Source organism: Akebia trifoliata, chromosome 13 (genome assembly GCF_017979445.1).
Source record: "Akebia trifoliata isolate Shusen 1 chromosome 13, ASM1797944v1, whole genome shotgun sequence".
Lineage (NCBI taxonomy): Eukaryota > Viridiplantae > Streptophyta > Magnoliopsida > Ranunculales > Lardizabalaceae > Akebia > Akebia trifoliata.
In genome coordinates this window covers 9,012,157-9,027,518 of record NC_141387.1, presented here as the reverse complement: position 1 = coordinate 9,027,518, position 15,362 = coordinate 9,012,157, and the positions used below count along the sequence as shown (strand labels likewise).

Below are 15,362 nucleotides of genomic sequence, written 5' to 3'. Positions count from 1 at the left end.
TCAGTATGGTTTCCAAATACACTTCCAACACAAAAGTACTTTTGTTAATACTTCACAAAGTTGATTCCTAAATGCCTTTTCAGCACAAAAGTACTTCTTCAGTTCCTTCATAGAGTACTCTAGATTTTGCTATTTAACAAAACACTTCTGCTTCTAGTATCTAAACAGGGCCTAAGTGAATGAAAGAGTATATTTTTGATAGAATTCATTCAAGAATTGATCATACTACAATAATCTTTTGAATGAAATCAATAATTTAATAATTCTAGACAAACCATACGTCACACTTATTTTCCTTATTGATGATTGAAACATTCATCAAACAATAATATTTGAAAGTTGATTCTTATTTGGGATCAAATCTAATATCCCCTATTGGTGCTAAACAAGAGATGTTGAATGGAGGAATAGAGTAAGATCCATCTAATATACTACTGGCAATTGTTTTGTATGCTGCTTCCGTTAGGTGACGACCATCCCAATTGGCAAATGTTGATGGGTCGCCATAGAGTTTTGAATACTCCTTTCCACACCCAGCCAATAAGTTAAAATTATATGGACCTTCCCCTCCACAACAAGCTGCAAGTGCTCCCTTTGAAAATCCTAAAACAATATGAAAGCTGTAAGAATCCACATGTAAATGCCTTTGATTGAGTGTCTAGAGCCCAATCAACCCAATCAAGAACTGCTATTATATAGTGGGGTAGAAGAATATTGAATAAACAATGTTATCATGATACATGATGATAGCTAAAAAAATGTTGGGCATTACAATTTTTTAAAACTAATGATAAACTTACTTGCTAGAGCTAACGCTCTTGATGTAGCATAAGAACAAAACCATAGATCTTTTTCCTTGTATAGCCTGAAGAAAAATATCAATGGTTTTGTACACTGCCAAATCAAGAGCATCAGTTTTAGCAACTTAGTAGGCGTTTGGATAGGACTCCTTAGCTACTTCTGACTCTTGCGGGGAGTTAGAAGTCGTTTGGATAAACAACTCCTTCGAAGAGTTACTCCGCGCAAGAGCAAGAAATTACTCTTTGTGAAGAAGTCGAGAAAACCTATTTCTCAAAACTCATCTTGCGGGGAGTCAAAATTTAATGGTTCGTTTTACCAAAATACCCTTAACTTTATTAATTTTCTATGAAAATATTCCTAATCATTTGCCCTTAAATCAAATGAAAGAAACATTTATTAATATTAATTTTTTTATTTATTTTGAGTATAATGGATTTAAACACATTATATTAATATTTAATATTTAAAATATTATATTAATATTTATTATATTATATTATATTAATATTTATAGTTAAACACATTATATTAATATTTAATATTTAAAATATTATATTATATTATATTAATATTTATAGTTAAAATGTCAAAAACAATATAGTTTGAAGGCATATTATGATACTAAAAGACAGTCAGTCAATTTTTTTTTTAAATTTTGAGTATAATGGATCTAAACACATTATATTAATATTTATTATATTATATATATTAATATTTATAGTTAAAATGTCAAAAATAATATAGTTTGAAGGCATATTATGACACTAAAAGACAGTCAGTCAATTTTTTTTTTAAATTTTGAGTATAATAGATTTAAACACATTATATTAATATTTAATATTTAAAATATTATATTAATATTTAAAATATTATATTATATTATATTATATTAATATTTATTATATTATATATATTAATATTTATTATATTATATTATATTAATATTTATAGTTAAAATGTCAAAAATAGTATAGTTTGAAGGCATATTATGACACTAAAAGACAATCTGTCAATTTTTTTTTTTTAATTTTGAGTATAATAGATTTAAACATATTATATTAATATTTAATATTTAAAATATTATATTATATTATATTAATATTTATTATATTATATTATATTAATATTTATAATTAAAATGTCAAAAACAGTATAGTTTGAAGGCATATTATGACACTAAAAGATAAAAAACAGTAACTAGTATAATATAAGGGTATTCTGGTCTTTTTTCTAGAAGTCATGAGAAGTCAGTATGGTTCCCAAACAAACTTCCAGCACAAAAGTACTTCTGCCAGTACTTCACAGAGTTGATTGCCAAACGCCCTTTCTGCACAAAATTACTTTTCCAGCTCCTCCATAGAGTACTTCAACTCCTGTTCTTTGGAAGAGTAGTTCTGCTCCTGGTATCCAAACAGGCCCTTAGTTTATTGTGACTCATCTTTTAAATCCCTTGTCTAAATCTGGCTGACTTTCAGCCTTCTTTCTATAGTGTAACATACCAAAAGTCAATTTGATGGATGATTTTTTGACGTTTTTTATTTTTATTTTTTGATAGGTAAGCATGCTTTTAATGAAATCAATAATTAGTTTCAATAAAGGGTATTGAACCACAATAAATAATAATAAAAAATATCATAAATGAGGTTAGAGAGCACACCAAATTGACTTGGAGAGCGATAAAAACGCATGGCAGAATTATAGTAATCAGCGAAAATGATGGTGGTATCAGGATGCAGCTTTCGCAATCTATCCAACTCTTTTTGAAGAAGGTTGTTGTGATACTCGGCAAACTTGTTTAACCACTTCAAACAACCTGTTTCTGGGTCATAGAATTCCTTGTTTGGGTTTTTAAACATTGTCAGAAACATGGAAGAACATCCTACTGGAACTTCTCCGGGGATCAGGAGCGTCTGGGCTCCTAGCTTGATCAATGTCTTTACTCAAAAACAACAGGAAGAAAAATAAGTCATCAATGGAGATTATAAATAATCATGTCTTAATTCTCATATCGAATAGCTAGCATGAACATGGTGTCATTTTAATGTTGAGTTGTGCCAGAGTTACCTCATCACATCAATTCTCACTTTGCTGACGTGGAGGTACCCAAAGATCCATAGATGTGTTTACTTATATCTCGATGAAAAGCATCTATGGTTCCATACACAGATTCATGTCACCAAAGTGAGAATCGATGTCAATCTTTTGTCATTTTAGTTCCTTATATTAGTTTTGTGCTGGTTTCATATGCATGTTTACACTCCAAAAATAATATCTTTAGATTGGTAGATTATAAACTTAAACTTTAACACTAATGCTGGAGTGATATTGGCTTTATTGCGATTTTTGCATTTCTGACATGGAGGTGTGCACGTAACCATAGATGTGTTTTCTCGTATCGCGAGGAAATAATTTCTACGATTATGTGCTCATCTCCACGTCAGAAATGTAAAAACCACAGTAAATCCAATGTCACCCTAGTACTCAAATTTAAAAGGATGTAAAAAAAAAAAATTGCAATAGTTTCTTACTTTCTACTATTAAGTATTTTTCTTCACTACTTTTTGGAGTGTCCATGTATTGTTTGTAAGAAAAGCACTAATGACAGATTGGATGGATCTTTTTGCTATTTTTGTAATGTAAGGGGTATTCCCTTTTATTTTGTGTATTATCATATATTAAGGTATATTATTGCTTATATAGTGAAAAAAACAATATCTATATTTTAAATTGGGTTGATGATGCACAATTGTGAAGTTTCATATGCACCATTGGGATCACTAGGCCCAAATATCCATTATGATGTCTTGGGACATCTTTGTTGTATCTTGGGAGGCGCATTACCATAATCCTATTGCATTGAGGGGTTATAGCCAATGGCCTAGTGGGGGTGATTAACACCTCACATGCTTATTGTTGTCATTTGCAAAACAGAAGAAATTTATTATTATTAGATCAAAATAATGTTGATAATATTAAAAAGTGGGTAATATTAGTGTTTGAATTAATTTCTCTTTACTGCAAATCTACATTGCCATCGGGTTTTCTTAGGTCCAAGCACTTTTTTTTTATTGTTTTAAATGTCAGCAATCAAATCTTTCGACATAAATAGATTTTTCTAATCTCAAACAGATTTTTTATGCAAAGCATAGACATATGAGTGATTTAAACTAATGTTTGATCCTATAAAGAAGAGACTTTTTTTAGGAATCACTTAATTTAGATCTATTTATATTGGGTCTCTCTAGGAAATACCCATCATCTGAGCCATACTTTTTCCCAACATAATTTCCATGAGAAAAATGGACCACAACATGGTACAGAGCAATAAATTGTATATGGGCAAATTTACTAAAATATGCACTGAAAATTGTATAATCCCCAAAATGGAGCACTTTTAAACTAATTTTCCAAAATGGTAAATTATTATTTTCGAAAATATTTTAATTTACTAAAATAGTACAAAAAATAATTTTCAGAATTTTAGTATAAAAAATACCCTTAAAAAAAAAAAATTAGTGTCAAGGGTATCCTTTTAACACTGTACAAAAATGAATTCTGATCTTGAAAGGATCTTGTTGACATTGAGTATATTTAAAAAAAAAAAAAATTTTGTCATCGTACAAAATAAATTTTGATCTTATGAAAAAGGTAATTTTTTTATAAAAAAAATACTCAATGTCAACAGGATCATTTTGACATGAGATCAAAATTTATTTTTATGCAGTGTCAAAAGTAGGGGTGCAACTTGGTTCGATTTGAGTTCCAATTGGAACCGTATCGATATAGGTCGGTTCTACTAACTAAGAATCATAATTGAACCAAATTCCATTGGAGCCAAACCAACTCAAATCGAACTAAAGTCAATTTGGTTTGGTTCGGTTCTATGACTTGCCAATATTCTATAAATTCAAGTAACACTTTTTAATGAACAAATAAACGAATAATAAACATAAAATTTCATACAGTAAATCACTAATCTATCCATAAAAAGTTATTAGTTTATCCATAAAAGATCATTAATCTATGTCCCATCTCCTAAAATAATTCATAATAATTATTATATACATATATAGTTATTTATTGTATAAGGATTCGATTCTTGGTTTGGTTCAGTTCTGTACAAGCTTGATCTGAGTATCGAGCCAAATTGATCAATTCTCCATTTTTGTAATCCGGAACCGAACCGCAACTTGTTCCAAACCTAACCAAACCACCTAAAGTTATCAGTTTGGTTTGATTATTAATTTAAATCGAACCAAGTTGCACCCCTAGCCAAAAGGATCCCATTGACACTGAACTTTAAAAAATAAAAAAAAGTTATTTTTGATACCAAAATTCTTGAAATTATTGTGTATACTATTTTTGTAAAATAAAATATTTTTGAAAATGATAACATGTCATTTTTGGAAATAAGATATATAGTACTTCGTTTTGATAAATAATTTTGAAAAGTGCTTCGTTTTGATAAATTTCTCTTGTTTATATATATGAGACAACAACAATTTTATTAATTTCTCAAATTAAATTTGTCTTTGTTCTCACCTGGATTGCCTGGGATGTGGCCTTGATGATTAAAGGTACAAGTTTTCGAATCTCTTCATAACTTTTTCCAGCAGCAGAAGGATAGAAGTAATCGTTTCCCCCAAACGCTCCCATAACAAATAGAGATTGACTGAAGAATTTTTTGCAATCTATAATATAGAAACTTATACATGAACAACTAAGAAGTGAAAAACATAAAAGGAATTAACATTTATCTATCTATCTCAATGTTTTAAAAATCGGACCAATAATAAAATAAAAAATTTGTTCGAATGGTCGGTTGATGTTCAATATGGTTAAACAGGCTTGTCTTTATTAAATAATTTTTAATATAAAAAATAGAAAATTTTTTTTGGACTCTTTCATGAATTGATGAAAAAACAAAAAAGACTTAAAAATTTTCATTGCATCTTTTATTTTCTTCAAATCTAAAAAGTTTTCTCCTTCCTTTCTTAAAAAAATCCTAATAAAAATGATTTTTTATAATAATAATAATAATAACATTTTAGATTTCAAGAATCGGTTCATGAGAACCGATGGCTCATGCGGTTGAATCATTGGTTTTGAAAAAACCTACATTTTTTAATAAAATGTTTATTCAAATCAGTGTTCAGATTGTCGATCCAGCTGGATTTTTAAATCAGTGATCTATATATGTATATTTATGGATCTCGTTCGACAGTCAATTTGACTAACGTGTTTTGTCCTATATGAGTTTAGAGTTTCAGAATGGGCTGATTTTTGGGGAGGATGTTCTCTATGATGAGGTAATCAACCTCACCAAAAAATCAGCATACTCCAAAACTTTTAACTGCATCAAAAGTTGTTTACAAAGAAATAGATAGTCCAAGATTCTTTAACTTGTAAATTGGGGTTAGAAGTTTCGGAATTGGGTGATATTTCGTGACTATTGGGTTTGGTGATATAACTTTATTATATTTCATCTTTTATCCCTTCTGACTTACTTTATTATTTTTCATTTTTCTACCTTTTAACCCTCCTATCAAAGTATAGTATTGTGAAATCCACTTTATTTTTTTTTCCTTCATTCCTTATAATTTTTTTATACTTTATTTTTTATCCTTTAACTTATTTTATTATTTCTATCTTTTATCCTTTTAAATTTAAAATTGTCAATAATACCTTTCAAACTTTATTTTTAATGCTTTTACCCCTTAACCCAAGAGAGAATGTCCAAACTCTAGTATACGTATATATTTTAAAATTTTTCTTATTTTTATTAAAAAACATAATTTATTTTATAAATATAGATATCTATATTTAATTACTAATTATTTTCTATATAAGGTAGATTGATAGATGAAGCAAACAATCTTATTCTATACACATTACAAACAATTAAATCATATATATATATTGGAGCAGTTCAACGGCCCTAAAGTTTGCCAAACATTTTTCAAAACATGAGTTAGAAGCTTTGGAATGAGCTGATTTTTTGTGAGGATGATCTCTATGAATAGGACTCCACCAAAATCAGCCTATTAATAGAGATCATCCTCACAAAAAATCAGCTCATTCCAAAGCTTCTAACCCCATCAAAAGTGATTTACAAAAATTGGACGATCCATGATTCTTCAACTTGTAAACTAGAAGTTTCAAAATGAGCTGATTTTTGGTGAGGATGATCTCTTCACCATAGAGATCATCCTTACAAAAAATCAGCCTATTCCAAAACTTCTAACCCCATCAAAAGTGATTTACAAGAAATGTTTGACAAACTTTAGGGCTGCCGAACCGCTCCCTATATATATAACATCAAGCCAGTTTTCGTAAACTCGAATGAGATTTTCAAAGTATCAACTAACCATCTAGGTATCCAAACGAGTTAATGTAATTGGAAATTCTGCCAATCCACAATGATTTGCTTTTGGGGTTGCTACCCGTGTTCTAGGAAGAGTTTTAGAATCATGGAAGTCATCAATCTTAAATACTTATATGGAAGAAGGAAAAAAAATCTAAATAAAATAAATTACAAATACCTGATGTTGAGTGGCAAAGAGAAGGCAAAAGTTGTTTGAACCAATCAAGTTGAACGTTCAAAGAGTATATTGCGTAGGGATTGTTGACATTTATGTTACTAAAGAAACTGTTATCTAAGGCTGTAGCTCCTCCGACGGCAAAATTCACTCCTCGCTTGAAGCCTTGGTCGTCGTTACTGTAGGGTATCAAATATGGATGAACAAGTGGAAGTCCTAGAGCTTCAGCTGTATTCGCATCACCACCATTTTTCATTAAAAATTTGAGGTTTCACTATGAAATTAAAGAATTCAGCAATTTTATGTCTAACAATCTCACTGAATTCATCAGTCAAAAGAATCTTTTTTTTTTTTTTTTTCCTTTTTGGGATGATTGATGCATGTGAACAATGTTTTTAAAAACTGGACTACTATAAATCAATCCCACCAAATTAAAACGGATCCAACCAAAAAGCCTTAAAAGTGCATAAAATTAAGAAAGGTGTCCCCTACCTAGCCAAGGTAAGGTGGTAGGTGTCCCGTACCAATTTTATGGAATGTGAAATTTTTGGGACCCACTGACTCGACCAATATGGATATGTGGTCCATTCCTTTGCTGAACCTACCTACCAAAAGTCATAGTATTTATAACCTGTATCCACTAGATCTATGCTCTTGAAAAGAGCTTGAATCCAACAATCTTAAATTATTCTTAAGACAATGCTATGATCATCACCAATCAAACTAGTCTTTTGCGTGTAGATTCATCAAGGGATGGACTACATATCCATACAATCAGTGGGTCCTCAAAAATTCCCCACGCCATCAAAATGGAATGCCACTTGACCTTGATTAGGTATGGGACACCTTTCTAGATCCCTACTCTTTTAAAATATTTAGAATATGAGGATTTTTTTTTTCTTCTATTTAATTAGTGTTGAAGGCAGATTTTGGACACAGGTTGTGGTATTTACGATAACAGTTTACCAATTTAGAACACAGTTTTAAAAATAAATTGAATGACCATTGACTCTAGCTGAAATTCAATTCGTGATTTCTATTGGATGAATCAAATAAAAATATGAGTCGTGATAATCTGATGGCCCCCTGTGACATATGCCCTCATCATAGAACCATAGATCATTTGCCTCAGGATACACAAAATAGATTTATGATTCAATGTATCCTAAGACAACTGGTCTACAATTCTATGATGGAGGCGTAGAGGGCATATGTCAGATGGGGCTGTCAAAAAATCAATCTTCTTAAAATATTTAATGACTCAAGCAAGTCCTTATCTTCGATCTTGGTATAATACTCTTAATTTTCTCCCCAATCTTTTAACTAGAAGTAGGGGGACAAAATTAAATTTGCGCACGTTTAATTAATTGTTTTGCTCTTTAATTCAATGAAAAAGAATTAGACAATTGGTGTGGCATTAGTAAAATTTGGTATGGCAATAGCAACTCTCTTTAAAAGGATAAATTACACTTTGACCCTTATAGTTTGACATAATTTCATTTTGACCCCTAATAATATTTTACTATTGTACTCTCATATTTTATGTTAGTTTTTATTAGATTTTTTTTAAATAACAATTAAAATACCCCCTATTAGGCATTGATTGAACTCATTTTTTCATAGGTACAGGGGCGGTGGGGGCACTTGCCCCCATAAAAGTTTTCAAATTTTATAGATTAATGTGCTATTGCGATAGATTTTAGCAGTGGATAAACAAATTTGTCAATATTGTCGTCACAAAAAAAGAAAAATTCACTTTTAGTTACCCCCACAACTATTTTTTTTCACTCTTAATTAGCCCACAATTTTTTTTTCTACTCTTAGTTGCCCCCACATGAGAAAAACCATTCTTCTTCCCCTGCACAAATATATCTTTGTTTATAAAACAAAAATAACATTTAAAAAAAAAGTAAATTGATCTTTATAAAAGGAATTTAATTGTTAAATTCATGAGAATTTGTTGGAAGTTGGGGTGCAACTTGGTTCTGTTTGATGTCCAATTGGAACCGATCTAACATAGGTTGATTCCACTTAATAAGAACTAGAACCGAACCAAATTCCATTGAAACTGAACCAACCCAAACCGAACTAAAGTTGGTTTGATTCGTTTCAACTCTATGGGTTGCCAATATTCTATAATTTGTAAGTGACATTTTTAATGAAAAATAAATATATAATAAACATAAATTTTCATAGAATAAATCACTAATTATCTATAAAAAATCATTAGTTTATTCATAAAAGATCATTAATCTACATCCCAACTCCTAAAATAATTATTATATACATATCTATTTATTTATTGCATAAGGATTCGGTTCTCGATTTAGTTCGGTTCTATACAAGTTTGATACGAGAACTTAACCAAATTGATTGGTTCTCCATTTTTGTAATCCAAAATCGAATCGCGACTAGTTCTAAATCAAACCAAATCAAACCACCCCAAAGCTATCGATTCAGTTAGATTCTCGGTTTGAATTGGACCAAGTTGCACCCTTAATAGGAAGGGAATAAGTGAACCCTTTAGATAACTATAAGGTAAGTAGGTGAAATTATCAAAACATTAAGGGTCAAAATGAAATTATGCCAAATTATAAGGGTCAAAGTATGATTTACCTCTTTTTTTTTCACTTTACTCATGAGCGCAAAATAAATGGGTTGTTTGCAATTTTCCAATGTTCCTTTTAAGAAAAAGTTAAAGTTTCGCTTAATAAAATATCTTAGAAGAGATTTAGAATTGGCATTATAAAATAATTTAAAAGGATTTCTTTTCATTTCTCTCCATTTTTTGAGAGAAAGAAAACTCACCCTTTTTTTTTTTTTCTCTCCTCCTCTCCAATCCTGTTCTTTTCTCTCCCCACATAACAATCCAAACAGGAGAAATAGGGGGAGAAACTGATTTATTTTCTCTTCTCGTCATTTCTCTCAATCCAAACAAAGAATAAGTGTCTTTTCAGGGGAAACACAACTATTTTCGCCTAATAAATCAAAATATTATACTAATCTCAAAAGAAAATTTAGAATAATAAATGGGTTGAGATCCATTGACTCATGGACTCATGGAAAAAACACATGATCCCTATTGGCTAAACATAAAATCCAACAAACAGTTGATATTTATAAAGTACATATTCATGCATGTGTGTATATATATATATACATACCTATGAAATCGATAACCAAACGGCCATCAGAGCATCGACCAGTTGGGTGATGGAAATAAGTCATTCCATAGGGAAACCGGCCTTTGACAGAAGGATTATCGCCTTCTAAGTAGAGTAAGTTTCCTGTATCAGAATATGAATCACCAAAATTGAAGATGGAGGTGTAGCAACACAACACTGGACCAGCAGTGTTGGCTAACAATACAAGAAGAAGAAGAAGAAGCTTAAGCAGAGGATACAAAGCCATGGGAGGGGAAGGACACGGAGAAGAGAGAATTTGCCTACTCTTGGTTGTCATGATTAAACATTAACCAATATATAGTCAGCCTCTTGGGAAGAAAGTAAATTACTTAAAAGACCCTGTTAGAGGAAATTTTTGGGTAGTATCTTAATATTAATCATTTAGTAAATTTTCTTTTCTTAATAATCTGTAGGCCTCATCTCTCCTTTATGATATTTCATTTGGTAATTTTTTTTCTATAGATTTTTGAAAATGATCACAATCGATATTGAAAAACCTAAGTAAGTAAAGAAAATGAGAAAAAGACAGTTTGGGTATTTCAAAAACATTATAAACGTGAAATGCATTCCAATGGAATCATCTTGGGTCAACTCTTCACACTCATAAAAAGTAGATTCCCATCAAAATCTCGATTTGTCATCCTTAATTTCTTAGAATCCGTCAATTATGGATGACTTTATCAATTATTTGTAGTTATTTTATTAACATAGGAGTACCTTTCTATTTAATTTGACTATTAGACTTTTATTTTTGTTGTGTTTTTCTTAATTTGTTAATTTGTATGTGCCACTATATTTTATAATGTTGTTTTATCAATGGGTCTTAACAATGTAGTTTAGAGCATAATATTTTACTTAAAAATGCTGAAAATATCAAATGATACTTTATTTTGCTTGGTAAGGCAATTTAATTATTATTTTCAAAATCCTTATTTTTAGCAAATAATAATCCTAGCTTCTATGCCTAATGCAACAATTCCTCAGCATGGTTCCTTGTTTTAGTGGAGATACCCTTGTTTTTCAAATTTATAACTTGTACCCTTACTTACTTCTTCTCTTAAACCCTTGTTTTTTAAACTTATAACTTGTACCTTACTTCTTCTGTTCTGATCTAGGAAATTTTAGAAATACCAAAAACTTATAACTTGTACCTTTACTTACTTCTTCTCTTAAACCCTTGTTTTTCAAACTTATAACTTGTACCCTTACTCACTTCTTCTCTTAAACCCTTATTTTTCAAACTTATAACTTGTACCTTACTTCTTCTCTTATGAACTAGGAAATTTTAGAAATACCCTTGTTAAATTGGTGATATTAGGTTTACCATCTTTCAAAATGCAAATTTAGATTTACCTCTTTGATGGTAAGTTAATACTCATTTTACTTAATGATTTTTAATTGTAAAATTTTGATTTAATAATTTAAGTATTTGGATAGTATTTTGAACAGAAAATGAAAATTCCACCATTAAATCATGAAAACATAACGTTGACTTACGATTAAGGGGGACAAACCTAATCTTTCATTTTGCAAGGAACTAAATCTAATATCACCAATTTAACAAGAGGGTAGTTCTAAAACACCTTATAAACTAACTAAAAAATGACTTAAATGACACTTATCTCATGTTCAACCTCTTCAAAGTGTCAATCATTCTATCCTTGATTTTCTCTAAAATAATTGTTGAAAACTGTTAATCTTCAAGTTCATGTCATGAAAATTAAATTATTTCTACCTACTTGACCTCATTTTTTTTCTAACGAATTCAACCTACTCTTAGATGACTTGTGGAACGGAAAATCATTAATTTTTCTCCCAAAAAATATCATCATCTTTTACTTAAAAAAAAAAAAAAAACAAAAAAAATTCAATTTTTGAAATTTGAAATAGATAGAATTTAAAGTCTCAAGCTTTGAAGACAAGGACAAAAAAGTTCTATACAACAGTCTGGGTCCGGAACTCTAAAATGACAAAAGTGTCCTCCTGAAAGCCACACATGGAGCTGTGGTAGGTAGGGCTTTGAATGGGTGGGTTCGGGTCAACCTACACCAATATCAAGAGGGGCCATACTCATTGAATAATGGGTAAGATAGTTGGTAGGTAGGGCTTTGAATGGGTGGGTTCGGGTCAGGCTTGGATGAACCCAATCCTAAACAGGTGATCTATATCATATAGAAGTCACTATATCTCTTTTGGTCCTTAAGTCAAAACTAAATATTGGTGGGTAACAAATATCGACTCTTAAAACTGCAAAAAAACCTCAATCAATCTGATTTTTGGTCTGTAGGTCCATGTGGGATGGGTCAAAATCAAAATTGCGTGACTCTTAGAACATCATACATTGCCCAAATCCCCTCGTACATCCAATACCCACAAACCACACATATTAGGTAGATCGGGATAGATACTTGTGGGTAGCCAATAGAGATTTGAACTCTAAACCTCTCCTTTTTTGTATAGAGACCCTAACTACTACTCTGAACACTCGTTGATTGATTTTTGAAATATTTAGGTCCAGATAGACTTTAGATATTTTGGTCTCACTCCCACTTTGCTTAACCAAATTGAATTTTTCTTCTAAATAATTTGTTAACAAGAGGGATTTGTCATCTTCTTAATAAATCATAATATATTTGGAGGTGGTTGTGCTGAATTTTTGGAGGAAACTTGACCATTTATTATTTATTAAATAATTTAGCAATTCATTTGTTAATATAAAAATCTGGACCTTCTGTTTCACTTCAATTTTGTCAACCTTGTTGTACAGATACGTTATGGAGTAATGTCAAAGGCAGGGGTGATCCCTGAGAATTTCACTTGTGAGGCCGAACTAATAGTGTGAAGATGAAATCAGAAAAATTGCATAGTAAGAGGATTTTTGAAAATCGATTTTCTAAAGAAAATAAGAAAATTTAGAAGAAAAAACTTGTCAAAAGAAGAAATGATGATTTATTTTTTTTTTTGCAACTCAAACTCTAGAGTGAAGAAGTGAATAAGACAAACTGAGTCCAAATCTTGACAATTAGTCTCATGTCATTTTTACCAAAATAACCTTTATTTTAAAAAAATACAATTAAAATTACTGAGTAAAATTACCTTGATTCGGTGAATTTTAAATGTATGATTTGTCTAAGCACATAATAGATAAGTGAAACTGCGATTACTTTAAACGACAATTATACGGCGGACCTCCAGCTCGAGAACAAGCTGTAAGTATCCTTTTCAAAAATCCTGAAACAATGCAAAAACAGTGATAATGCACCCGTAAGTTTGATCGGGCAATGTAGAGTGATGTTCACCTATTTGATTAGTGATTACTTCAAATGACAATGCTGTAATAACCATGGTTTAAAATCTTGTTTTCACATCTATTCTCCTTAACAAAAGATATTAAAATGAATTTACAAGTCATACTAGTTTCTCAGACAATATAATTTGAAGGGTTAATCATGGTCAAAATCTTGGGTAACCGACGAAAAATGGGTGATGTATATATGTATAATACTAATAGTAATAATTTCTAGTACAATTACTCATTAGTAGAATTGCAGATCAAAAATCAGTTCCATTGACAAATTTTTGACAATTGTCTGATCATTTATCATCGTTAACTAGTAGTACCATGGGCTAAGAAAATCAGAATTTCAAATTCTAGATGATTTTTTTTTTTCAAATATAATGACTAGAAATTAGCATTAGTTATGTTTATTAGAAGTCTAGTTGGATGTTTAGATAGATTTCATCGTCTGTTTCTGGAACTTCCTTTGTTGGTTAAGTAACATCTCAGCTCTCTATAATTAATCGAACAATTAATTAAATTCTACCATTTCAGGTTTAGATTAGATTCATAAATAATTATAAAAAATTATCTAAACTTTAAAATTGAAATCTAAAGTTGAAAATAAGGGTTTCTTTTTACATTCATAGAATTTTCTACCTTACAATCATGGCATCCCATCATGTTTTATGGGCCTTCGGTTCTTTATAAAAACGTGAAAAAAATGTAGAATTCCAAAATTTAAGGACTCTAACTTTAGTGACTTTAATCACAGTAATGATGAGCCCCTGGTGCTTGGATGGCCCACACAATTAGGTGGGCTGGCTCTTCAAAGTTATTTTTTCCAGCTTTTGCCTATCTTAAAATTCATTAGCATTTTTTCCCAACTTAAGCATTATTCAATTCATTATTACGCAATTGATTACAACTTCCATTTGGAAAAAAGAGAGAAACTTATCTTATATTATAGGTGAGTAAATTCAATTTGCTCGGCAATATTCTATTGGATCGAGATAATCTGACTATCCTATGTGGCACACTCAATTGACTCTCTTGACGTGATAAGTTCGGGAACCGTGGAGCTGCACGCCCCGTGATACAAAACTGTTCTTCCCATAAAATGTGTATCCCAAGAGAATTATGTATCCTGAATCGTATTGATCCACGGTTCATGAACTTGTCATGTTAGGAGAGTCGATTGAGTGTGCCACGTGGGGTAGTCAAATTCATCTTAAGCTTACTTTATAATTAGTTCTTTTGGTAACTCCTCCAAATTTTGTAGAGACTATGAAATAGATATGAGAAAATGAAAAGAATTTCAAAAATATTGTTAAAAAAATTTCTTTCACGCCAAATATTAAATTTTAGTATCAAACAATGTTATTATACAATTGTGTTGGTATGATTTATTGATTTGCCTTTTGCATTAATTGTTGTAGTTGATGTTGGTGTTGGAATTTATTGATAAGCATATTTTATAAGTACAAGTGATCGGAAAAGGGAGTTAATTTGTTGTTTCAGTGAACATGAAAAAATTAATGTCATATACTTAAAAGACCT

At 30.4% G+C, this 15,362-nt stretch overlaps 1 protein-coding gene across 1 annotated transcript; it reads right to left on the bottom strand.

Moving 5' to 3' along the window:
• Positions 1–176: 176 nt before the first annotated feature.
• Positions 177–10,814, bottom strand: LOC147387728 (GDSL esterase/lipase At1g28570-like). Its single transcript, XM_086420273.1, has 5 exons — positions 10,505–10,814; positions 7,344–7,568; positions 5,344–5,492; positions 2,459–2,735; positions 177–603 (listed from the first exon to the last, which is right to left on the bottom strand). The coding sequence occupies exons 1-5, from the start codon at positions 10,800–10,802 to the stop codon at positions 347–349; spliced, it is 1,206 nt and encodes a 401-aa protein (XP_086276399.1). The 5' UTR covers positions 10,803–10,814; the 3' UTR covers positions 177–346.
• Positions 10,815–15,362: the final 4,548 nt, after the last annotated feature.